The 27,740-nt window shown below is 36.8% G+C and overlaps 1 protein-coding gene across 4 annotated transcripts in view; it reads left to right on the top strand.

Moving 5' to 3' along the window:
- LOC145690776 (glycerol kinase 5-like) overlaps positions 1-26,390 on the top strand; it is a 156,066-nt gene extending 129,676 nt beyond the window's left edge. For all 4 annotated transcript variants that reach the window (XM_081766026.1, XM_081766027.1, XM_081766024.1 and 1 more), the window contains exons 9-12: positions 1,619-1,713; positions 9,916-10,079; positions 15,326-15,459; positions 21,881-26,390. In XM_081766026.1, coding sequence (XP_081622152.1) covers positions 1,619-1,713; positions 9,916-10,079; positions 15,326-15,459; positions 21,881-22,047 — 560 coding nt within the window. In that variant the 3' untranslated portion in view covers positions 22,048-26,390. The remainder of the gene's footprint in view (positions 1-1,618; positions 1,714-9,915; positions 10,080-15,325; positions 15,460-21,880) is intronic.
- Positions 26,391-27,740: the final 1,350 nt, after the last annotated feature.

Genomic DNA, 27,740 nt, shown 5'->3' with positions numbered 1-27,740 from the left:
AATGGAGAGTTGCCTTTATTAATCTTTTACGGTATCATTAGTGTTCTTGAAATTTTACCCTCAAATATCTGTAGCTATGGTCATTTTCAACGAACTTTAAAAAATTCGTTACTAACTTCGCTATGTCTGTGTGTCTGTTATTTGCGCCCTTTCAATGTTAAGCCCTCCATTCGGTAGAGCATCAGAAACTATCTGAAAAAGTGTTGGAATTTTTCGCGTCACTTACCGTTCCCGAGATATTGGCCAAAAAAGTTCATATTTCGGGAGATTTAAGGAGCCATATCTCGGGAATCGTAAGTCATAAAGAGATCCTACTGGCGTTGATCAATACCTAAGAGGAAGGTGAACATTTTGGTACCAAATAGTAACTGGTAGCCACTGGCTAACTGGCGACCGTTCCCCAGATATTCCCAGCGTCTTTGGTTGCACCAGGATGAATTTTTCTCAACTTGACTTTGGCCCTTGTGCCGTGTGCAGACCAATCAACTTTCTTTTGAGGATGGTAACAACTATTTCGTTTCTTCTCAGAAATTTTTTTGGTTACCACGCATGTCCAACCTTTAACGTTAAGGGTCTGGTACAACTTTCGCACCCGTTCACCTAGATTTGTTTCGAGGGCAAACCTTTCCGAGCCCTTTATAAACTGCTGTTTCGGGCTCTATCGGCATCTTGTGCCCAAGGAGTCATTCTTAAATGTCGTGCACATGGTGAGAGTACACAATCGCCGACTGACCCAGTTGGACATTCTCCCTGCTCTTGGACCCCTCAAGGTCGTACAATCTAGACGGAGTCCGCAATATCTTAAGGCCCAGAGCTTCGAGCTTGACTCCTGGTAAATCCTTGCCGTTAATCTGCCCGACTTCCTAGCGAAGTCCTCTTAGCTAACTTGACACTCTCTTTACTACCAGTTATTGATTCAATAATTATGCGCCATGAGTTATTGACTAAATAATTATTGCGTCATTAGTTACTGAATCAATAATTATGCGCTATCAGTTATTGACTAAATAATTATTGCGTCATTAGTTATTAAATCAAAAATTATGCGCTATGAGTTATTGACTAAATAATTATTGCGTCATTAGTTATTGAATCAAAAATTATGCGCTATTAGTTATTGACTAAATAATTATTGCGTCATTAGTTATTGAATCAATAATTATACGCTAGGACTTATTGACTAAATAATTATTGCGTCATTAGTTATTGAATCAATAATTATACGCTATGAGTTATTGACTAAATAATTATTGCGTCATTAGTTATTGAATCAATATTATTGAATTATTGAGTCAATAACTAATGACGAAATAATTATTGAATCAATTACTGGTATTAGTATTGAAAAAATAATTCTTTTTAAGTTCTCTCTGGAAATGCTCTTCGAGCATTCTCAACTGGTTTTAAATCTTCTTCGTAGAAAATGTGAATAGGTTTGCAGTTCTATCCTATCTATTGTCAATTAAATAAGTATTCAAATGTCTATAACTTTATGTTATTATTATTATTATTTCAGTTATTTTCCCTCACTTGCTATCAGTGCATACCTTGAAAGTTTTTCTATTTTTCATACATTTTCAATACGTTTATTGAGTACCGTGGATGTGTTATGTTTCAGGACTTTTTACAGAAGCCTCGGAATCTTCTGCAATGGCAGAATCCGTATCCAGCTCAGGGGGATTATATTTTGTTCCTGCTTTCAGTGGCCTTCAAGTAAGTACTATTATTTTCAAGTATTATTATTATTATTATTATTATTATTATTATTATTATTATTATTATTATTATTATTATTATTATTATTATTATTATTATTATTATCACTATCATAATTGCTGTAATAGTAGTAGTAGTATCACCACCTCCTTTAAACCGGTTTCAGCTTAGTAGTCTGGTGCAGATTATTTGACGAGTTCTTCTTCTCCAAAGAGATCCTTCGTAGCTAAGCGGTTAGCGTACACGTCTTTGGCGTTGAAGACCCGGATTCGATTCCCGGCCGGAGCTCGTATGATTCGGATTCCACGTTAATCAGTAGGTCCCATCTCATATAGAGCCTCGCTGCTAAAAGGGACGTTAAACTTAAAATCAACTCAACTCAGCTCTTCTTCTCCAAGGAACTTCCTGACCATATAACAAGCGTCTAGTAGTATTGATTTCTGTATATTTGTTAGATGTTTTGCTTTTATCTGTTCAAGTTGTGTCAAAGTACTTTTAGGGACAATTCCTGTAGTTGAGATAATGATTGGTCGTACTGTAACTTTCCTCCATTTCCATAACTTTTAGATTTCGTCAGCCAGATCTTTATATTTATTTATTTTCGTATTGAATGTTGAACATACGTTAGAGTCAATAGTACTGCTATATCTTTGAGGGTTATTTCTTGGTCCATTTTATTGATAATAATGATGTCGGACCTGTTTGCAGATACCGTTACATCTGTTCTGATTTCTCGATCCCAATAGAGTTTTTATTTATGATTTTCAAGTACTGGACTGGCTGGTATTTGTAGTATGGCTTGATATCGGTGATTAGTTCCATGTTATGTGCCAAAACTGGTGAATGCTTTTTGCAACATTGTGTTTTTTTAATAGTCTGTGAGAGCCATTATACGGCATGAGCCACTGATGTGTTCAACTGTTTCGTATGTGTCTCCGCATTTTCTGCACTTTTCATCCGGTATTTCTTGCTTCAGTATATGTTTAAAGTAGTTGGTAACACTCGATCTTGCATAGCCATCATAAATCCTACCGGTTTTATTATTATTATTATATTGTCCACAAATCATATTGTGAAGGATGAAAAATAATCTTTTCCCACTAACTTAGGAACATTGCACAGCTGAAGTAAATAAACAAGTTTTGACAACTATAAAAAAATGCAGCAGTCCCTAACAAAACCTCACTTAGCAAAAGTGTACTGCGAGGATACTTTTCACATAGTTTAGTATCATTATTGTGTAATATATACTGATGGTTATCAAAATAATGGAAATGTCTGTGGTTATAACATGTAAGGTGTGTGAGGTGATTACACTGAGGATGATTCATCTGAGCTTGACCGTTGTTAGCATAGGTGTCCAAACTCGCGAGCTTGGCACTCACGCTCAACCGGAATCGGGCTCAATAATTGAGCGCGAGCCCGAGTGAGCCCAAGCCCCAATGGAATAAGTCAGCGCGAGCCCAAAAGAGTGCTAACCCAATTAAGCGAAGTTAGCCCTAGCGCAAGTGAGCGCGAGCCCAACTGAGGGAACTGGGCCCGAGTTCGAGTGAGCGCGTGCCCTGTTGAGAGAAGTCAACGCGACCCCAATTGAAAGAAGTGAGTATGAGCTCAGTGCAAAATGGCCATCACTGGTTATTAGTGTGCGCCGCAGTGGCTCAGTGGTAGAGCGTTCATCTCTGGTGCTTGGGGTCCCAGGTTCGATCCCAGCTCGCACCAAGTGAACTTTGTGGTGGACAAACACCGTGTGCGTGGGTTTTCTTGGGGTTCTTCCGTTTCCTCCCACTTTCTTCATTTCACCATTTCATTCATTAGGCCGTATTCATAAAGTTAAAGGATATCATTCCAAGTATAAGGTTGAGGTAAAAGGTTTGCACTAGACTATAAGGTAGAGCCATAAACATATCCTTTTTTCCATATTCACAATGATTACCTTATACTTGCAAAGATATCCTTCATTGTTTAAAGTAAATGATGTCAAAACAATTGAACATCTAGATAAACAAATTGCTCACTTATTAAAAAATACGACGAAAAAACTGAAAATGATACAGCAAGGAATCTTCCTTACAAACTATACAGTCTATTTGATACAACTTGTTCCTTCTGACAGTTGCTTTCCTCTGTTTTTTTTTTCCTTCCTGCATGGTCATAACAATCAGGCAAGAAGAACTTTTTCTATTGCAACAGCACGTTCAGCCAATTATAGTGGCTTATTTCTCTCGCTCTGTAATGGTAAATATTCGACCCTTTCCCCACGTTGCCAATTTGAATATAAACAAATACACATTGTTTTAGTGGAATGTCTACTTAAGTAATGGACCTGATGATTATTGAAAGCTTTCTTTTTTGTGTCATTTCATTTTTTAAAACTGAGATTTACTTGCAGTGAATAATTTCGTGTTTAAATACCCGACGCAAAAGCTGGCAACACAGCATTGAGCACTACATGCGTGCAGGGAGCTGTCAGAAAGGACAAGTAGTATCAATTGCAGTATAGTAACTGATTAAAATAAATTGCTGTTAACTAATTTACTACTTGTAAAATTAAATTTCATGTGCACGTGTGATTAGTTATACCAAAGTAAACATTACAGGTTATTTACAATAATACTCAAGTTCCTTCTTATTTCTTGTCCTTGACGACGAAGAGCAAGTTCATCATGATCATCGAGTTGATGATGATGCTCATCATCTTCTGGTACTTCCTCATCTGGTTCGAAATTCGGATCGCCTAAAATTTTTGCAATATTATGGAGTACAAAACACGCAATAATTATTTTTGGAACATTTTCCAACTTTGCACGACAAACGTATTGTAAGATCGGAAATCAGCGTTTCACTTGACCAAATCATTGTTCGATTATTACTTTCTCTTTTTTCAAAAGTTTGTTATATTTCAGTTCAACACCAGGAGCAGAATTTGTAAATGGAGTCATGAAGCATGGTTCCATCCCATACCCATTATCACCAATCTTTCGCTTTGTTTCTTAATAGTAATCTAACCTGCGAATTTTTTTTTTTTCTATATTCTTGAATCATACACAAATCCAGGCCAGCTAGCATCAACACTCGTGAACATTTCTCTGGTGTCACAGGTTGCTTGTACATTCAGACTAGATTTACCTTTCCGCTGTATGTACTCATCTCCATGGAATTTTGGTTTCAGTATTCCTACGTGGGTACAGTCACTACACCAATTGCTGTGGGAAACCTAAATTTGCTTTGCCATAACTGTTTAGCCTGCATTATTTCACTGTTGGTAGAAGGGAACTTTATCCACTCATGTGCTTTCGCAATGATGTTGTCAACCACTTCATTTACAGTCCGAGATACCGTAGCCTGACTCTAATATTAAGCTCCTCTCCGATTCCTGTTTGATAGTCGAGATCAGTGAGATAGCGTAAACATATTTTCATTTTATGTACGGAGGACAGCGCACCTCCTCGAGTTTCTGGATTTTCACCAATAAATCTATCTGTAAGCCAAAGTAAGTTGTCTTCTTCAAAACGGTATAGTTGTTTAAAATCACGAACAAGTGTAGAAGTGTAGGTAACCGGGGTTTGTAATGCTTAACATCTCTTAGGTGAACAACATCCGCCATCACACTCCAAAACATTTAACTGTAACAGTGAGTTTGCTGCTGACTACACTCATATTTTTTGAAGGATATGCTTTTTAATTAAAGTAAAAGGTAGATGTTATGAATACCCTTTTACTTCGATGTGAAGTACGAGGATCAATAGCCCGTATTCATAAAAAGAAGCATAAGCTTATACGTGTAAACTATGAAGGAAATCCTTCAATCTGTATTCATAAAGATTCAAGTACAACCTTTTACTTTTAGAGTATCCTTTTAGATTGATCCTGTCTGATATAACTTGTGGTGGAAAGAAACTGAAAAGTTTAATCAATCAATGAACCAAGCAATTTAAAATATAATTTAAGATACATATATGTATATAACAAATTACCAGAAAATAATGAAAACGTGACAGATTCTATCGTGTTGAATCGAAATAAATATCGTTAATCGTTCTTTGCCGACCTCATCGAAACAGGGCGCAATGGAGCGCAATGACATTGCCTTATAAAACTAATGTCGTAAGTATCGCGTGAAGCCCTGGAGGTTCCGTATGCCCAGTACGAAATCCGTCAGTTTGAGTTATCATGGGTCAAACAACTGTAACTCGTGATCTTCTGAGACGTTACTGGAAAAAAGGATATACTTTCGTGGCAGCCGCACATGCATATGTTCCGTGGAAGCAGAAGGTATAGTAGAACGGTGGTCCCAGCGGTTGAAAAACCGGAAGACTATCTGTACGAAAAATCACATACTGGACGTTCAAATGTACCCATTGATGAGGCTGTCGTGGATGTCGTAACAAGGGAAACCAGGGATGTCCACGTGACAGCAGCTGAGGTACAGGCGTCACAAACCAGTATGGTTCGCCATCTCCGTCTGTTGGGGTTTGTTAATAGATAATCAAAATCAGTTATTCATGAGTTTATTGAGCAACGAGCCCAACAGGTAAGTGTCATTTGTTGGACACCCGTAGAAAATACCCAATATCTGTGGTTTTGGAGAGGAGTCGTAACTGACAATGAAAAATGAATCTAAATACAATCGACAGACAACAAAACCCAATGGCCCTAACCAGGACAGGAGGCTTGATACGAAGGGAATGTTGAACTGTGATAGACCACTGTATTAGGTACCCACTCCGGATGAGCGTGCTATAGATGCTAGTCTCTTTGCCGAACAACCCACGTGTACCGAGTTCTGTAGTATAAGCAGAAGCACTCGGGTTTACTGAGTTGAAAGCACACCCTGCTCCAAAGCAATAACTCTCCTTGTCACTGATCTAGGAAGGTGCAACAGAAACTATCTAAAGTGGAGAAATTGAAACTTCTTCCTGTTTCATAGTATAGAATCAAGTCTTGTTCCCTCTGATTGCCTCCTGTTTCTTTCAGTGGTCTGCTTTCTACAAGGCGGCCGCTCAATCAGTTTAAAAAAATGGAAGCTGGAATCCACGAGTTCCTCCAATCAAAACCACTAGAATGATGCTGGTATGGCAATGAACATTTGGCTAGCAAGTGGCGAAGGATACTCGAAAGCAATGGCTTATACTTTACTGAATGACTCCCTATACATATTTCCATTCTGCCGGTATGAAATCAACATAGCAGAAACTACATTTATTTGAACCCATCCTGGCAAAGGTGCTATCTGTCAAGCATATAAATGTACGCCTGTTTATGAGTCTGACATCCCTGTGCCTGCTGGTGTGGAGAATATGATAAATCAGTCAAATCTGTACTTTGGTAGGGAGAAGCAATGAAAGTATAAATCACACGTTTAAGAGGAACAGAAGTTGTGAATACAAATTATGCATAGTAAAGATAGGGACAATAGCATAAAATAAACATGACATCGACGTAAAAAATTGGAAGTAGTTAGAAGTGGAAGACTGGAATTACATATAAAGTCATCAATGACAACGCCTTGATGATGAAGTGGTCGTGGTCTAATGGTTAAGGCTCCAAACTTTGTCGCAATTTGACTTTTTATGCCCTTTTTTCGTATCCAGACTATATAAGGAAACGTATATAAGAATATTATATACACAGTTTAACGTGGGCTCCGAACCAGTTAACCCCTCCTGGAATCGAACTCGGGACGAGAGACCAATTCTGGCATGTAAGCGAGTTACAATATGAGAGTTGTTTCCAGATTTAAGGAATCACCCTTTGCATAAACTAATTGGTGAATCGAAAAGTCTTTCACACAACTTGAAGGTTCACAATGAGTGTGGTAATTTCTCATTTCAAAATTTTCATAAACATCGGATGGGCATCATATTTCACAGAGAAACACACAGTAAGTTGAAATTGAATTCAAAATTACCTGCAGATACGAGGAAATGTATACCAGTATTGTAGATTATTATCCATTGCTCGGTGCTTATGTAGAGATTTCCAGATTTCTTGTATATATTTTTTAACTAATACCCGTAATATAATGCCTGTGAGGGCTATTTTAATAAAAATAAGAAAGTTGTAGGCTCGCATCTCTCACACATCCAAAATACTACCACCTTTGTAATGCGCTTCGTTGACAAAACGAGGACGGAGTTTCTTCTCTCGTTACTGGTTGCGTAGTGCACATATGTGAGGCGTCATATATTTAAATACTTGAGAAGTTACACCTCCACATGATGGATCATTCAAAACTAAAATTCTAAACTGGTTTCTCTCCTTGTTAGAATAATTTTCTTGAAACAGAGAATGAAAAACAAAACAGTTACAAGTTTCGATTCAAAACGAAGAAATTTGTGGTGGACAACATCGTGTCTGTGGATTTTCTCGGTGTAGTCCCGTTTCCTCCCATGTTCTCATTCCACCAATTCTTCCATCATCATTCATTTGCCTTAATCACCTCTCCCTTAGCCTAACAGGCATAATTATGGGACGTTAAACTGAAAGATTTCATTTTTTTCTACTTTCTCCCTACCCCGATCAATGTCTTCGTGAAATTGGAAAGATCAACGTGCCCTACCATGTAGTTTGAACTTTAGTTTTGAAAAGATTAGAACTGCTTCCCATGAGAGTGTACCTGCTAAAATAATAAATAGGTAATAATAATATAGCAGAAAACTCTTTCTCATTATTATAGATATGGTATGTTCGGTACCGTATAGAGAAAATGAAATGAAATCTTTAAGTTTTACGTTCCACGGTTATGCCGGTTAGGCTAAAGGAGACAGTGATGATGAGAGATGGATGAAATGGTGGAATAAAGAAAGTGGGAGGAAACGGGAGAACCCCGAGAAAACCCACGAGCACGGTGTTTGTCCACCACAAAGTCCATACGACGCGAGCTGGGATTGAACCAGGGACCCCAAATACCGGAGGTGAACGCTCTACCACTGAGCCACCGCGCTCCCCACCGTATAGAGAAATCATAAAGTATAATCCTTGTTGTATAAAGTTGTATAAAGTATAATCCTTCGAATTCATTCCAGAAGGCAAGTAGTTTAAAACTTTTTTTTTTTTTTTTTAATATAATAATGAAGTTAAATTCGATTCGAAAAAAATCCACTTAATTATTTCGGATTGGGTTCATGCATACAAGCATTTAAGGCCAGGACAGAAATACAGGTTCGCATAAGTGATCAATTCGTTTTGAACAGGCTAGATTTTCAAAGTATTACAGGTACACACATGAAAGATATATGAAAAGAACCACAAAGTCACAAGTTTATACACCTTCTACCAATGTTCACCAATATGTGCCCCTTTCGTGGTACGACACACGTCCAGACGAATACTCAACGTCTTTTTACTTGCTTTCCCTCCATTTTTGACAGGTATTAATCTCGTACTACCAGACTGCCACACCTGATCGGAAAGATAATGTATCTCAACAAGTTTGTATTGTGTGGCAGCACTAATCCATTATCTTACTTGTAATACTTTGAAAATATAGTTTGTTCAAAACGATTAATCACTTATGCTAGCCCTGTAGTAAATACATATATATACATATAAATACATACATATATCGGGTGTTCTAAAAATGACGCCCACGGACCACAGAGCACTATTCTACAAGTCAAAATAAACCAAAAAATATATATATTTGGTTACCTTTCGGGTCCTTGTCTGGAGACGCGAATTACACTATGTAGCAACGTCGCAGATAAAGAACCATAGATTAGATCTACCAATCCATCAAATAAATACATCGATTCTTGCAAGATGAAAGTCAAAGTCAACAGATGTTGACAAAAGTACCACTTAATACCTTAACAATCGATTAAACTGTTTCATGCATTTGTAGAGTAATATTAATATGGTTCCAAGTTAATACACGATGTTGCCACATTGTGAAATTTTGATTCCCCATAGCGGCTGAAGGAGGCCCCGGAGGCCATTCCGTCATTTAACATTTTTGCTTTATTTTGACCTGTAGAATAGTGCTCTGTGGTCCATGGGCCCATTTTTGGAACACCCGATATATATATATATATATATATATATATATATATATATATATATATATAATCAAATTCATTTTAATTATTGTAAGAAATCGTACATAGTACATTTATGTTCCACATAGCAAAGGTGTTTATAGTTTAGTTTGATGCACATGTACAAATACAAATCTAATTAATGCTTGATTCTTTTGATTAGGCTCCAATAAATGATTTTCAAGCGGCGTCTGGATTTCTTGGGTTGAAGCCATCGTCTACACCAGCTCATCTCGTTCGTGCAATCCTCGAAAGCATTGCCTTCAGGGTATGGCAGCTCTATCGCATCGTGCAAAAGGAAACCAATTGTCCTATTTCCCTTATTCGGTAAGCCCTTCTTCAAATTTATGTTAAAGAAAGTAATACTTGAAGGATGATGCTGTAACACGTAAACTGTAGTGGAAAAAATGTTACGTAACTATGATTGTTTGATTTTAGGTATTAGAAATATTAGATTGTTTAAGGCTATGATTTGACACACGTTTATAGTAATTTGTAAATGTACTGTTTTGGTATTCCATGACACCCTTCTCAGCAAATCTGCATCCTGATCTACTGAGGAGAGCATTAGGGAACGCCGAAACAGTATCGTTAACAGTGCATTAAATCTATAGAAAAATGACACAAGATATGTATTGTCTTAAGAACTAAAGCTTTCCTAATTGAGTCGTGATGAATATAATTGTTGTCGGACAATCAGCCAGGTGGATTCTACGTCGTCCAACGTTTCGAGAAGAAGGCAGCAACCTCAACGGGATACCGTCTTCAACTCAGCCAACCATGGCTTCACCTCATTGGAAGAAAACGTATACAAAACAATAAATCAGGACTAGCCAACCAACTCAGTCAATCACAATTGAAGAAATAGACTGACGCTGATTGGACGTCGTCATTGACCAATCAAATTCCGCCCCTTCCTGCCAGCACCTATATAATAAAGCTTTTCTGGTCTCTACCTTACCTTGACGTGAACAATATTGTTAATTCTCGAGACGTTGGACGACGTAGAATTCACCTGGCTAATTGCCCAAGAACAAGTACTGTATATTCATGTATTGTCTTGTTCAAAAAATTTTGGCCACCCATCTTGCTTTAGGAGACTATATTCTGGCATCCGTGCGTAAGAAATTCTAATACTTTCTCTCTCTCTCTCTCTCTCTCTCTCTCTTAAAAAAAAAAAAAAAAAAAAAACAATTGACCAAAGAAAATCGAAAGTCCATATTTGTTTGGTTCAGTTCGAACTGCCTGTAACGGCTTTCCAAAGAGGTGGATGGCCGGAATTTTTTAAACAAGACTACATTTGTACAGGCAAGCAAAATTACACACTTACGATCTATACGAGGATAACAAAACTTATGTCATTTTTTGATCATTTTCTGACTTGTCGCTCCGATAGTTGATCACACTAAGATCTACTGTATATGCTGAAAAATGTTGATAACGGCTTCATTCAAAATTCTGTATTCAGAGTGTATATGTATATTCAGTTTTTACCAGTGAACTGAAAGTATTTTAAATTTAATTCCTAAAGTTGTAATTTCCTTGCCTGTGCTAATGTACAGATTATGTTTTACCATCCTTGTATAAAAATATTAGACGTAATAAATAAAAAGCTCGTTTAGAAATTATAGAGCATATAATTAAAATGTATTTACATTATACCAAATTAAAGATCGTGTGCAAATTAAAAGATAAAGAGTGATTTAAAAAAAAGAGAGAAATTTTGAAAATTAAATAATTTCATGAAAACGATTTTTTTAAAATTATTTCTCTCATTTAATAGTAAAAATAATGCGATTTTAGAATACATACAGTACACTTTATTTTTGTATGTTAACATGTTGCAGGTGAGTTCCTCTACGCAAACATTCCTGCAGTCTTCGTTACATTGTTCATGGTTTGAGGTAACGTCACAACTGGAATTTCGGCAATTGCTTCTAGGATATTGGCTTTCAACTATTCCATTGTAGCAGGTCGACTAAGGAACATTTTGCATGGCCATTCTCGTCTTGAAAAAATAAGAGCCCATCACACCGTATATGACGTAGCACGCCACACAGTAACTTTGTTCCTGTGCAATGGACGCTGGTGTAGCTACATAGGATTGTCTTGTGCCCAATATCTAAAATTTTGTTTGTTAATAAATCCACTGAGGTGGAAATGGGCTTTGTCTGACATCCGCAGTTTGTTAATAAACTTCTCGTCCTCGTTTATCTTTTGAAGCATTAATTCACAAAATTGTCGTTGCATACCATGATCGTTGGGTTTCAGTTCCTTGACGATCTGCAACTTGTATGGATGGCATTGCAAGTCCTGTACTAATATTCTCCGAACACTTGAACTATGCACATGTAATGGTGCTGAGCGACGCCGCATTGACCGACGTGGACTTCTTATAACAGCAAGTCGAACAGCTTAGATGTTATCTGGTGTACGAACGGTTCGCACACAGCCTGGAGGTTTCTTTTTCATTACCGAACCAGTTTTCTCGAAATTAAGTATGCGTGTTTTAATTACATGTGCTGATGGAACACGATCGTGGCTTCCCAAATTAAAATGACCGCGGAATTCTCTACGTCCCCCCCCCCCCTACTTTGATTGTTCTTGTAAAACGCTTTGATTCTAAAAGGACGTTGCGCACCACTCCAAGCATTCATGATAACTAAATGGCAGGATGTCGTTGACACGCTGGCGTACGTTATTCAGTGTTACCAAACGCCCACTGTTGACAACACAACTTTCAAAATTTCTCGTTTCTTTGAATAACCCTGTATTATAATTGAAGTGTATTTAAATTATATCAAACGGGGCCGCGGTGGCTCAGTGGTAGATTCTTCACCTCTAGTGCATGAGGTTCTTGGTTTGATCCCAGCTCGCGCAAATGAGCTTTGTGATGGACAAACACCGTGTGCGTGAGTTTTCTCGGTGTTCTCCCGTTTCCTTCCACTTTCTTTATTCCACAATTTCATTCATTTCTCATCATCACTGTCTCCTTTAATCTAGTCGGCATAACAATGGGACGTAGAACTTAAAAGATTTTAAAATTATATCAAAATTATAAATCTTAAAGTAATCATTTGAGGAATTTTGGTTACCATAGGAATACTTTAAGGTTAGTAATTTTGATATAATTTAAAAATATGTTCCTTACATTCCATTAGTAATGAAATATATTTGCTTCATTTTCATAATAATATGTCTGTGTTGTTAGAAATACTGAGTAGTAAAGAAATGTTAGTATCATTAATCAGTAACTAGCGTTGTGACTTTGAACATCGCATGAACACAGAGAACATGTCCTGAAAGGTCACAATGCAGTTGAGACGTTCGTTTGTCTTTTAAAGTTTGGCGTTCCTCTTTAGGGTTAGGTAGAGTAGTGGTTCATGTATCAGCATGGTAAACAGGGGCTCGAGTTCGATTCTCGGTTCCGTTCTTGTTTTCTTAAGGTTGCTTTACATTTTAATTAATTGTATGTTGCTTAGATCAAGAATATCGAAAAAGCTAGTTAGATTAATTAAGATGTATTTAAATGAGTCCCAAAGTGAAGTCCGAGTAGGAAAATTCCTGTCCGCGAGCTTTCAGGTGGAGAATGGCCTGAAACAAGGAGATGCGTTATCACCATTATTATTCAGTTTTGTCCTGGAGTACGCTAAAGGAAAATCAAAGATGGCAATCAGGGCCTAGAGCTGAATGGTAATCACCAAGTTATGGCGTATGCTGATGATGAGTAAATATAATTCGGGATGATAGGAGAACAATAGAAAGAAATGCAGAGGTCTTATCACACGCTTGCAGGGACATGAGTTTGGAAGTAAATGCAGAGAAAACTAAATATGTGTAAGTTCGCCAGGATCATAATACTGCAAATTATGTGTGTGTCGAAATATCAAGTAATACTTTTGACAAGGATACTTTCAAATATCTAGGATCAGCATTAACAGAAAAAAACTATCCACGAAAAAATTAAATGTTGACAGAAAGCAGGGGAAAATCTTTTGTCGGCGCAAATTCTGTCGAGGAATTTGAAGCATATAATATATAAAACGATAATCATGCCTGTTATGCTGTATAGTAGCGAAACGTCGCTTACTGTGAGAGACAAACGCAGACTGAAAGTATTGGAGAATAAAATCCTGAGATGAATATTCGGACGCAAGAGAAACGGAAATGGTGAAGGCGGAGACTTCATAACAAGGAACTACATAATTTATATGGTTTACCAAACATAGTTAGGGTCATCAAATCTAGAAAGCTCAGGCAGGCAGGTCATGTAGCCAGAGTGGAAGAAAGTAGAAACACTTTCAAAGTTCTAACTGGAAGTCCAATCGAAAAATGACTATTGGCAAACCCAGGCGCAGATGAGAGGACAATATTAAGATGGATCTCGCAGAAAAAGAAATACAAAGTAGAAACTGGATCCAGTTCGCTAAGGACAGAAGTCAATGGAGAGCTTTTGTGAACGCGGCATTGAACCTCCGGGTTCCATAGTCCATAAAGTTAATTAGATCAAGAATGCTGAGAAGATTCGAAAATTTGACGAAATTATTAGTAAGTCAAAGGAGGTCATACTGATTAAATCGTTTTCCGTCATTGAGATATTTTTTTTTTCGAACGAGTGGAAGAACAAGATTTGCTACCCTGGAACTTTTATTGTCTTGTCCCGTTTTATTGACTGTGGTCAAAAGTTGAGTGATTTTCAATGGAATCGAAAAAAAAAAGAAAAAAAAAACATTAAGTTATGCATTGAACTCATCCGATCGAGATCAAACTTGGTGTGGTGGTAGACCCTGTCTTGCTATAAAAGCATGTGAAATATTTTGTTGTGTAGACATTCGGTTTCTTAGTTATGAGTGGTCAAATTTTGAGTCATATTTCCGAGAACATTAAGTCATACATCGAACTCTTCCGATCGGGATCAAATTTGGCATGGTTGTACGCCTTGCTCTGTTACACACAATTGTGAAATATTATGATGTACAGGCATTTGGTTCCTAAGTTACACACAAAGCTATAAATATATATATTGGGAATAATTACAACAGAAGAAGGTCGTATTGATAAACATTTTTTCTTTTTCTTTCAGATAATTTTTCTATCCACCAAAAAATAAATACTGTTTCAATAGCAACTAACATTCTTGATAGTCTTAGACCAAAAAAAAAAAAAAAAAAAAAAGCTTAGGCGTATTTCACTTGTCTTCATTGTAATAACTATCATAATATGAGGACTAAAAGTTTTCACAACACTTGAATGAAGTGAATGGAAAAAGGAGACTACTACAAAAATAAAGGGAAATAAAATGAAATAGCCAATTTTTGTACAACTGCATGTCCAACCTCGTAACGTTTTTAGTATTTTGGGAAATGAAAGATCATAACATATGCTACAAATATTTTTGTATAAGCATAAGAGGTTTTGTTTCTTTGTTTTCCAAAACTAAAATGTCGTAGAATGCTCTCTTTCTCCACTCACCGATTCAATTACATTCACAAAGTAATTACTGAAATTCTTGAGCGTACAAGGAATTTAATGCGATAAATTTTGCTTTTTATTGTTTTATTATTTATTTTCAGTGTGGATGGTGGTGTATCTAGAAACAACTTCGTTGTCCAGATGATAGCATCTCTTACGGAAAGGGAGGTGGAGAGACCCAACTCTTGCGAAATGTCGTCGTTAGGGACAGCATTTTTGGCGGGACTTAGTGCAGGTGTGTATGGTTGTATTACAAACGTACGTTTAATACATAAAACGACGACTTGTTAGTATTCAGGTAAGAGTTATGTGGTTAGCGCCAACGCCCTATGCGCACTCGAACACTGCTTCTTTGAGATCAGCAAAGTCAAGCAGTGGAGGCGTTGGTCCGAGGAAAAACGTATAATCGTTCATAGTTATCAGATGGTGTTGGCATTGCGGTTCCACTCAGAGTTGTGAGGACAATTGGGGAGCTATTTGAAGGAAAGAAGTAGCAAGTTCAGGTCGAGAAAGTCGGCATTAATGGCGGGGGAACCGATGTGCTCACCACAAATCACCCTCACGCATGAGTTACAGTTGCCGGCTGGTAGGCCTAGGTCCCTGTTCTGCCAGGATTTTAGTTTAGTTATGTGGTTAGAATGGACGGAAATGTAACACACAATATTATTTTACCGAAAAGCTTCCTAAAAATTAATATGTTCAGATTCCGACGTATTTTATGTCTATGTACTGTACATATATTGTGGTGCATAAAAATGAAATATTTCAGTTTAACGTCCCACGATTGTGTCCTTTAGGCTAAGGGAGACGATAATTAACGCAGGTGAATGATGATGGAAGAATTGGTGGAATGAGAAACTAGAAGGAAACGGGATACCCCGAGAAAACCCACGTACACAATGTTGACCACCACAAACTTACTTGGCCGGGATTGAACTAGGGACCTCACGCACCAGAGGTAAGCACTGAGCTACTGTGCCCCCTTTGCAGTAGATAATACGTATTCCGCGGATAATGTCGTATCTGTGTGTATTGTCTCAAGAGTTCTGCTCTTTCTTCCTATTTTCTTGATTCGACCAGTTCTTGAAGAGTCTTTTACTTGCAAATGTCCGTCACCTTTAGTCTGCAGGGCATGATTGAGCATGTTAAACTAAATATGTCATTTCATAGCTCCGAGGGTTTTTTTTTTTCGTTTTTTTTTTTTTTTTTTCATTCATATATCAGGAAAATGATTTCTGAATCCATGTACATATAAGCGAGCATTTTAAACATGTTAGAACAATAGAGCACATAAACATACAAGAAGATAAAATGTTACAGAGCTTGTTCCGCTTCCATTCGAAAATAAATTGTTGCTTACCTAAAATATTCCATCTCGCCATCATCAATGATGCTTGATATGATGGCTACGGATATAGACCATTGCACATTACAGTTTCCACTGGAGCAAATCTCATTGCAACTGTATCAGGGATATATTATCCTACTCCTGCTTACACACTTTTCAGAGACCGTTTACCATGCGTAAGGTGATGAAAGGTGTCGTTTGAGGAGTCTAAAAGCACAGTTATACATCGGATGCGTCAGGACTTTTAAAGAGGAATATCATTAAGCGGAGTAGCATGGATACCAGTTGCAGCTATAATGTATCGATTGAAAATCCTGATGTAGTGCTACTAGAGACCTGCACGGGCCGGGCCAGCCCGGCCCGGGCCGACTCTGTTATTTCTTTGGGCCGGGCCGGGCTTGGACGGGCCGACACTGTTATTTCTTTGGGCCGGACCGGGCTTGGGCTGGCCGACACTGATTTCTCTTCAGGACGGCCCGGGCTGGGGCCGATCAATTGCAATTCTTTAATAATTATTGACTTTCGTTAAACGATAATTGGAATAAAGCCAAACGTTGAAGAAGTGTGTCCGTGAAAAATGTTACAAAGAATGCAATAGCTATTTACAGTTTGTGTTGCTTAGCGGCTCCCTTTCACTATAGAGGATTGCAGGCATTATGCGGTAAATTGAGCTCTGACCTTGACCTTCACTGAACTCAAAATATAAAAAGAATATTGCCTGTCGCTAAACAATATTGCCATCTTCACTTTATGCTAAAAATCAATTAAGTTAGATTTTTGTTACAAGGAATAGAGTTTTTGTTCTCTTGATGACAGGCAAAGTTCTAGGAGGCAATGGTATCATTCGGAAGGCAAGCGTCAGGTTGTGAACCAAAGTTTAGAAAATGTTTCTGAGGGTTAGGTCAAATTTAGTACTAAATTTTGAGAAAGATTCGGGCTCGAGCTATTTTTTTTTAAATTATCAGGCCGGGGTTGGGCCAAAAGCTTTTAAAATTTATCGGGCCCGGGCCGGGCTTGGGCCAAGAATTTTGAAAAACGTATCGGGGCGGGCCGGGCTCGGGCCGAAAATCTCCAAAACTTTTCGGGCCCGGGCTGGGCTGGGCCTAGATACGTTCGGGCTGGATTGGGCTCGGGCCGAAAAATTCCGCCCGTGCAGGTCTCTAAGTGCTACACGACAGATACCATCGCCATACAATGCTTGTATTTCATCTATGTAAACTGGGAGTAGAACATCTTACTGGTAATGAGCAGCATTGATTTTCGTTTTTGTCTACCTTGCGAATCTGAACTTCTGTTTATAGCAGAAGCAATTAACAGCCATAAAACCTTTCGATAAACTTCCTTTGCAATGATGTACGAAGTTACATCGGTCTTTTTTCATAAACATCTGTAGGCGATGGATGGAACTTATCCACGATCACTTTGGTAGATCCTTGCCTCGTCCATTGTCATAACAAATATCCGGCGGTCACAAAGTAGGTGACGCCCGTGCTCTTTTTCCTCCATAATATGCTGTGATGTTAACGCTACATACTGACGTTGTGAACAGTTTTGAGCCCCAATTTTTAATGGATTGCACTATTCTGTGTTGAGTGGACCAAATGTCATCATCATGTCATGTAATCACTTGTCCTTGACACTGTAGTAATGGATTCTCACAAGCCGCGATATCCCGCATTTTCTTTAGCATGTGTTTTAGGGTTTCACTGACTCTCTCTTCGAATGCGATTTCGTAGATGATCTATATTGTACAGTAGTAGAAAAATGATCGATGTGGAACATATTCGCTCAATTCAGGAGCCCATGGGAAATCGAACACCTTGAACCGTCCACCCACGGTCTTTTACGACCTCCATTTTACGACTGACATCAAATTTTCGAGACTGTATGGAAGAAATTTATATAAGTACACAAAACGTAACTCAATAGGTCTACCGTTAAAATTAAAATGTTTGGAGAATGTGATGTACTTCCAGTGCTTTCAGCAATTACAGATATATTGCCAGGTGTGCAACCTAGTTCTTTTACGAATAAGTGTGCATCATATGCAGATAAGTTATGAAAGAATACAGGAATAAAATTACTCTGTCGTTTAATTTGCAAATTTCAGTTATTACACACCGTGGCAATATATTTTCCAGTTAAATATTATGGTGTTTCACTTTTCTATTTTCACTCATATAATTACTATCGCAAACAGAGCATTTAGTAGATAGATTATACTCCTGTAGCTGAGAGTTAGTTAATGGTATTATTGGTTTTTGTTAATCTAATATATTTATTATTTTTTTACTTCCTTCTCCATAGCAGACATAAAATTAATCGATACATTTTCACCACGATAAATAACTAGGTCTGATTTTATATATTGGTTACTCCAACACACAATATAACTAAAGCTGCACGGTATATGTTCCTGAATTTGTTTCGTATTGGATCCAATTTGTTTATTTATCGGTTTCAGTAAACTTTCGAAATCTGCAACAATTATGACATCATTTTGTAATAATAATTTTAGTTTACGAAATTTTAAAACATCTCCTTGTTTCGGCATGTTAATTTTGGTTGGAGTGTAATCTTTACATAATTTCTCATGTTCATCTAATTTTGATTTGTTATAAAAAGATACTAAACATCGTCTACAAAAAAATGATTGATGAGTACCTAATTGATGTCTAACTAAACCATTTAAATTTGTAATTAAACAATAATGAGAGTTTAAATACAATAAATCAATATGTTTACCTACAGATGTGTTTTCGCTTATACGTAACGGAAAAATTGTTTCATTATCATAATTAATACCATATATATTAATAAAAATTTGTTCCTTAGTAAATACGGAATTATACATATTTTCAAATTTGTTTGTTTGCTACTTCAACGGGGAATTTTATATTCGTTTTTTTTCAAATAACGGTAATAAAGTATTAATATATTGTATGTAATTATTTACACGATGTGGATTATTGTTTACAGGATGCAATGCAGCTAGAGTACAATACATAAAACATCTATTATCGTTATTTTGAATATTTATAACACATTTTTTAGATGAAATCCATTGAGGCAATTTTATATAAGTTTCTTCTTTATGACTTTTCAATAAGGTATTGAGATTTTTTATAAGACAATAATGACTATTAAAATTTTCTTTACAATACAATAAATCAATATGTTTACCTGCGGATGTGTTTTCGCTTATAGGTAACGGAAAAATTGTTTCATTATCATAATCAATGCCATATAGGTTAATAGAAATTTGTTCCTTAGTAAATACGGAATTATACATATTTTCAAATTTGTTTATGTTTGCTACTTCAACGGGAATTTTATATTCGTTTTTTTTTCAAATAACTGTAATAAAGTAATATATTGTATGTAATTATTTACACGCAGTAGATTATCTTTTGCAGGATGCAGTGCAGCTAGAATGCAATACATAAAACATCTATTATCGTAATTTTGAATATTTAAAACACATTTCTTTTTAGATAAAATCCATTGAGGCAATTTTATATAAGATGATGCCGCCAATGGATTGTATTTACTGATTTTAATTTCTAAGAGATGGTTAAGTTGAGAACATAGAGACCACCTTGATTTCTTAATTGCTCTGTTTTCTTGTTCAACTAAAATTTTATTAAATAGTTTTTCAATTATAGCATTCACATCTGTACTCGGTAAAATGATTTCGTTACCACTATTTACAAAGAATCAACATGTTTCTAAATCTACTGGTTTTACAAAAGTTAAAAGTGGTCATCAAAGAGAATGAATACACCCCCTAAAATTACTATCTGTAGACCGTGGATGGACGGTTCAGGGTATTCGATTGTAATCTTTGCTATAATGTGCTCATTGTCTGCTATTTCTGTTATGTTAAAATAGGGGTTGGAACGAGTACACCCCTGCTATGTTACATAGTCTTATGTAATTTCTGCTATGTTAATTAAAGGGTTGGAAACGAGTACACCCCCTTACTATGTTGGTAGTCCTTGCTATATTGTGCTCATTGTCTGCTATTTCTGTTATGTTAAAATAGAGAACGAATACATCCCTAAAAAATGCTCATAAAAGGAAACGAGTACATCCCCTAAACTGGAGGTCGTAAAAGACCATGGCTGGACGGTTCGGGGTGTTCGTAGTCTTATGTAATTTCTGCTATGTTAAAATAAGGGTTGGAACGAATACATCCCTGCTATGTTACGTAGTCTTATGTATTATCTGCTATGTTCAAATAGGGGTTGAAAAAGTGATCATAAAAGGAAACGAATACATCCCTGCTATGTTACGTAGTCTAATGTATTATCTGCTATGGTAAAATAAGGGGTGGAAAAAGTGATCATAAAAGGGAACGAGTCCACCCCTTAAAATGTACTCATAAAAGAGAACGAGTAACCCCTAAAAAGTGCTCATAAAAGGGAACAAATACATCCCTAAAATGGAGGTCGTGGGTGGATGGTTCAAGGTGTTTGATTTCCCATGGGCTCCTGAATTGAGCGAATATGTTCCAGATCGATCATTTTTCTACTACTTTGTACAGAAGGCTGCTGTGCATAACGTTTATTGTAATACTAGCAGTAGCCGACCTACCACAGAGCCATTATTCCCATATGGTTGGGGACCGCAGTGGCTCAGTGGTAGAGCGTTTACCTCTGGTGCATGATGTCCTGGGTTCAAACCCTGCTCCCGCCAAGTGAACTTTGTGGTAAACAAACACAGTGTGCGTAGGTTTCCTCGGGGTTCTTCCGTTTCCTTCCACTTTCTTCATTCCACCGTTTCATTCATTGCTCATCATCATCGTCTCCTTTAGCCTAGCTGGCATATCCGCGGAACGTAAAACTCAAAAATTTCATTTCATTTTTTTCCATATGGTTGTAGTATGATAAATACTGAAGTTTGAATGGGAAATAAACATGACGTACTCGTCTTAAAAGCTTCTTGTGGGGGGCGGTATTTGCCCACTACAACACATTTATTTTGCTGCACAATAGCTGGAAGACTACTGTCTGCAAATTCAAATGGGGCATGGGAGACCCGGGTTCGATTCCCGGCGGGAACTCATGTGGTTCGGGTTCCACGTTAATCAGGTAGGTCTACGTCCTATATAGCCTTGCTGTTGAACGGGACGTTAAACTCAAAATCAATTCAGATGGAAGCTCCGACTAGCGTCTGTAATGAGTTACCACATTTTTGTTTGTAGTAGTGGCAGTTAATTGACAAACTTATTATCAGTGAGCTTTTAGCAATATATTACGGAAATCTAAATTCTCGTCAAGTACTAGTTTTATTTTGTTTGTTGTAGGAATATGGAGGTCGACCGATGAACTGTACAGCCTGCGCAAAGTGAGCAGAGTGTTTAGACCGGAATACGAAAAAGGAGAGGAATACAGAAAGGATGAGGAGACATGGGAGAAAGTGATCACAAGGTTTCAGAACTGGTATTCAGAACCTGCCGCACTTTGTTCATAGCATGAACAGTATCTTTCTTTTCTTTACTACAAGTGTACAAAGTATCAGGAGGTACTTTTCTCTGCTTATGTCCACGAAGAGTAAAAACCTAGATGCTTATTTTTAGGAGACGAGATGTTTCTTAAATAGCAGCGATATTATTTATTTATTTATTTTTTCATTGCTTTATATGGAGAAGAGCTTTCCAAAAGTCGAATATAAGACTTATAAATTTTAAATTTATATATGATCTACATGCGCTTCCACAAGGCAAAAGCCATTAAGTAATCGTGTGGAGGAGATTTATTAAATTGACAGTCTTTCCAACGGAAAATTACTTCCCTGTATGAATCCAGGAACTAAAAAGTAAAAAGATATTGCCAAAGTTCTAGTCACCAGCAAAAATGAATACTTACCTGTATAATTTCTTTCATAACTGAAATTTTTCAGACGCTATTTGAGTACATGCACAAACGAACACCATTAAACCTACTTATCTGTTCTGTGTACTAAAGATACGTGATTTAACAAGATACGTGATTTCGTTCATGCTTCTATCAGCAGTATTAAAATTAATAGGGAAGAATTAAAGGCATAGGGATGAATATCCGATAAACAACAATAAAGTTTCATTCATGCCTTTATCAGCAGTATTAGGATTAATAGGTAAGAATTGAGGGCAAAAATGTCTGATAATTCAAAATAAAGTTTTGTTCATGCTTCTATCAGCAGTATTAATAGGTAAGAACTGAGGGCAAAAATATCCAATAAACAGCAATAAAGTTTCGTTAATGCTTCTTTCATTGGTATTAATAGGTAAGAATTTAGGGCAAAAATATCTGATAATACAGCAATGAAGTTTCGTCCATGCTTCTATCAGCAGTATTAAGATCAATATGTAAGAATTCAGGGCAAATATATCCAATAAACATCAATAAAGTTTCGTTCATGCTTCTATCAGCAGTATTAATAAGTAAGAATTGAGGGCAAAAATATCCGATAACACAATATTATTTTTATGCTACTGTCACTAACTTGAAATTCTTACCTTAATTTTGACAACGCTGAAAGGGGCATCAGCGTTTATTGTTATTTATTTTCTTTCTTTGTACACCGTATAGAAGAGTGGCTGTGTTCGTAGGTTGTGTATGCATATTGCAACACCTTGAGCACCTTGTATTTAATTTTTAAATTCATATATTTATAGCTTAAAGACGATCTGTTCAATTTTACAGCAAACCAATCTCAAATCGGCGCATTCGATGTTTTTCAGGGAAGGATTTATATAGTCAGTATTCACTTTTCCTGATGACTATACTACCTTAACTGTGCTCCTTTCGTTGAGTCTCTGTTTGCGATCTGTATTGTTCACCTCAAGCAAAGTTCTTATTTGCTGTTTCGAAGAAATAAGAGAATGAAAAAAAAAAAAAAGTTATTCTAGGGAAACAGCTGCATTCTTACTGTGAAAGAGTGCTTTTTGAATTCACAGTAGAATTAGGAGCGTGAGCTACTTAAAAGCAATTTCCAAACCTTAAAAGGAAATCGCAAAGAAAAGAATGAGAAATTACCCATGTCCTTGTATAGTTCATATCATTGGAAATTGGTGAAATTTGATTTTGCTGGTATGATTGGCGTTTCACTTTCAAATTAAAACTTTTCGAAAATCATACCAATAAATTTCCATTTGTCTCTTCGAAAGAAAGTTTTATTTTTTCTTCTTCTTATGGTAGAAAGTAGAATTTAGGTTTAAATCTTTTTCAGCAAGATTTATATTTAAAAGTTGAGAGTTCAATTATACCAGCCCTTTCACTGCAAAAACACCATCAACATAAACCACTTAATGACAATCTTACGGAATTAATACCGAACTTTGTACAGTTTCGATTTAGAAGGGATTTTACCATTTTACAAATATAAGAACTAATCAGAAAATAAGGTTACAAAGTCTGCAGTGAAACGTGTATATATTATTTCATAGAACCAATCCAGCCAACAGATAGAACATCCATTAGGTTATTTTTCGACATAGTCTCCATGTTGGTTGAGATACTTTTCGGAGTTTGAAGATTTCCTCGTGGTAAAAATCCTGACCTTGCGTCAATGAAGTGTTTCACCTTGTCTAAAGCGAAGCGATGGCCTCTTAGGTGCTCCTTCAAGTACGGGAACAGGAGGAAGTCGCGTGGAGCGAGGTCCAGGCTGTATAAAGGGTGGTCGATGTCTTCACGAAAGTACTTCAACAGCACGGGGGGGGGGGTCTTCTGGGATGTATGCGGGCGCGCGTTGTTGTGAAGACGACACCATCGGTGAGAAGTCCTAGCCGTTTCCTCCTGATTGCTTCGCGCAATCATGATAAGGTCTCACAATAGTGGTCAGCGGTCACTGTGTGCCCACAGAAATCGGATAACTGAGCAGACTTCTTCACTAGACAAGTTTTCCAAACGAGTTGCCATGTGTGTTTACCTACAACTAGCGCCGTAGTGGCGGGTGGCTGAAACTCTTGCACAGTTTTCAACTCCATGTATTAAAATTACCACACACTCCACATTCCTCTATAACAGACGAAACTCCAGAAATGTTGGCCTTGTAATCTTAGTTTCTGATCCTCCCTCGTATTTAGGGCGATTTAAGTACTTTTGTGTATTTTAAATAGAAAATAATTTGGATTTGTTAAACTGTAGACTGCTAGTAGTGCTTTCTAAGTATACTGACGCAATAACTTTTTAATACGGGAAATACTATTTGATTATCAGAAATATCCGATCGTTTGGTTCACGGGAACTCGATTCTATACCAGCAATGCAAAGCTTGTTTCTTGCTTATTCTAAGATCTCAGTCTAATCTACATTTGCGCGACAAGCAAAAGATTGGAGTTTGAGTTCCAGCCAACTCAGCGGTGAGTCATTTTAGTGTTATACTAATATTGTTCGGTTCTCACTCCTGGTTTTGTGTGAAAAGAAAGTAATTTTAAAAATCATTTGAAGAACGTTAAGAAGCTGACCAGCCTGTATTGACTTAGAGCATATATTAAAAGCTTTCTTTTTTCTAAAACATTAAATATGTGAGTAAATTGCTGAAAGTTTCAGAGTGCTCTTACGCATTTGTCTGATATTTATGTACATTATATCATAAAACATTATCCCTAGGGAACATGAATTAAGAGGTAAAACATACTTGTCATATATTTATAGTAGTAGAATAGCTGCTTGTTATACGTTACTGAAAGCACATTTTGTATGTGCCTAAAAAAAAAAAAAAAAAAGAAAAAGTTATTTGTAAAACTTTATTAAGAGTGACTGATTTTTATAAATGAATCACCTAATTTTTAGTTTCTTCTCTTTTATGAGTTCATGTGTATATTCAATCCATGTATTCAAAAGATGGGGGAAAATACGTAAGTGTCTGTTTAAAGTATAGCTTTATCTAATATGACTGTACTTGCCTTATTACCTGGTTGTAAGTTCACCGAGTGAACGTATCGCTTTAATCAAAATGTATGTTAATAAAGTTGGAATGGCATGGAAAATTCTGATTGCAGAACTAATAGGTATGTTCACTTCGACCTTTTGCTTGCAAAGTATATGCTCTAGCAATTGAATTTCTAGCGATCTGGCCAGTTTCATGTGCTTTTATGCTTTATTTTTTCGATGAATTAGTAGAACATCCACTTGGAAAGAGATCTCGATCCGAGGTCCTGTCAGTTCAGCGGTCAGACTTTTTTTGTGTTGTCCAATGTTCCATATCAATTTGTATAAGTACGTATATATGTAAATTACTATTATTAACTAGGCTACATTTCTTTTCCTTTTCATTCGATGTTTCGCACATTCCAATGGAATAACAAAAACAAAATTAATCAGTTTGGATTAGATCTAGTATTGTTCATTGTGTACACTACTATGGAATAAATCGGTCAATTCAGGTGCTGTTCCTCAAAATTTACAAACGATGTAATCTTTTTGTACAGCCAACGAACACCGCGTATCATTTGATTCGGCGACAAATAATTCAAACATGATTATGATTAAAACTCAGACATGAACGTATGTGGTACCGCTATACATGTTCAAACGAATGTAATACATTTATGTTCATCAAAACCTTGTCAAGGTAAAGAGGAACATTAAGCCCTAAACCGAAAAACATATGACAGTGTAGTTTTTATTTTTTTTATATATATATTATTATTATTCATTGGAAAACACTAGTTTTTATCTTGTTAAATTCTGCCAGAAACTGTAGCTCTTTCTTTATATAAATACAGAGTGTATCAAAATGGACTTTATAACTTTAAAAACTCATATTGATTTACCTTACAGACATGGTTTTGGTGTCATTTTGTAGAAAAATACGTCATTTTTTTTTTTTTTAACCTTATAGCTAAAGAGGTTCAATGTGGCTTCCTTGGTGATAGGGTACACATCCCATCTGAAGTGATTTCTTGCCAAAATAATTCCGTACGAACAATTCTATCAGTGTCTTTTAATTCTTGCACCATTTGTAATTTGTATGGTTTGAGATGGAACTGTTTTCTCAACACACGCCAAACTGTCATGCGTGGGGCGCGCAGCTGTCGAGAAGCACGCTGGGTTGATTTTGTAGGACTGTTCACAAAGCTTAGTCTCACTTGCTCTTCAGCGTCCTCAGACATACGGGGACGACCTGAAGATTTGTTGTGTACATTCTGTCCGCAATATACAATGTGTATCAAAAGCCTAGGGCAACTTAATTATGAGATACTGGAAATGGAGGGTTGTTGGAAATGGATGGTTTTCAATCTGAAATTATATATATATATATATATATATATACCGAATGTTTCAAAACAACACCGACAATGTTTGAGACGTGATTCCTAACACCAAGATAAGACAAAAAGTATAGACCAACCTGGGTGCACAAATGATGCTTTCTTTCGGAGTTATAAGCTGCCGAAAACATGAAAAATTGAACTTTAAAGGTTCATAGCTCCAAAACTATGGGACCAAGTCGGGTAAAGACTTCACTTAGGAACTAATATGTGCACTATCCAAAAAATACATGTTTTGGAATGCTAAGGTACTCACGTAGCAATTTTTGCAGAGGGAGTTTGGCTACCGACGTATGACTTTACGTACTCACCAACTACGTCTATAAAAACTGTTGCGGAGTTACCGCAGGATTCTGAAGCATGGATATTTGGATAGGGCACATATTAGTTCCTAAGTCTTTACCCAACTACGTTAAGTCCAATAGTATTGGAGCTATGAACCTTTAAATTTCAATTTTTCATGTTTTCGGCAGCCTATAACTCCAAAAGGAAGCATTTGTGCATCCAGGTTGGTCTATACTTTTTGTCTTATCTTGGTGTCAGGAATCACCTCCCAATCGTTGTTGTTTTGACCGATATGACACCCTATATTATTTATATATATATATATATATATATGTATATTCAATCGTCTAGCTGTTTGGGTTTCACACTGGTAAGGCTAAATTAAAAGCATCGTTATCAATTTAGCAGGCCTATCCGTTGGGTCCACACCATACCAACAATGCATCATTGTTGGGAAATAAATTCGAGATGTTCTAGGTTCCCTCACATAACAGTGTGCACGTTCCCTGTCATTTGTGTGTGCCCTTATACTCCGTTTGAATACCTTGCTGAATTGGAAATGTTGCTTTTTCATTAACACAGGGCACCTTACCAGTGTGGAGCACGAACAGAACAGTGCAAT

This window comes from Thermobia domestica, chromosome 7, assembly GCF_964235325.1.
Source record: "Thermobia domestica chromosome 7, izTheDome1.hap1.1, whole genome shotgun sequence".
NCBI lineage: Eukaryota > Metazoa > Arthropoda > Insecta > Zygentoma > Lepismatidae > Thermobia > Thermobia domestica.
Note: the sequence above shows the minus strand (reverse complement) of the source record. Positions and strands in the feature narration are given on the sequence as shown.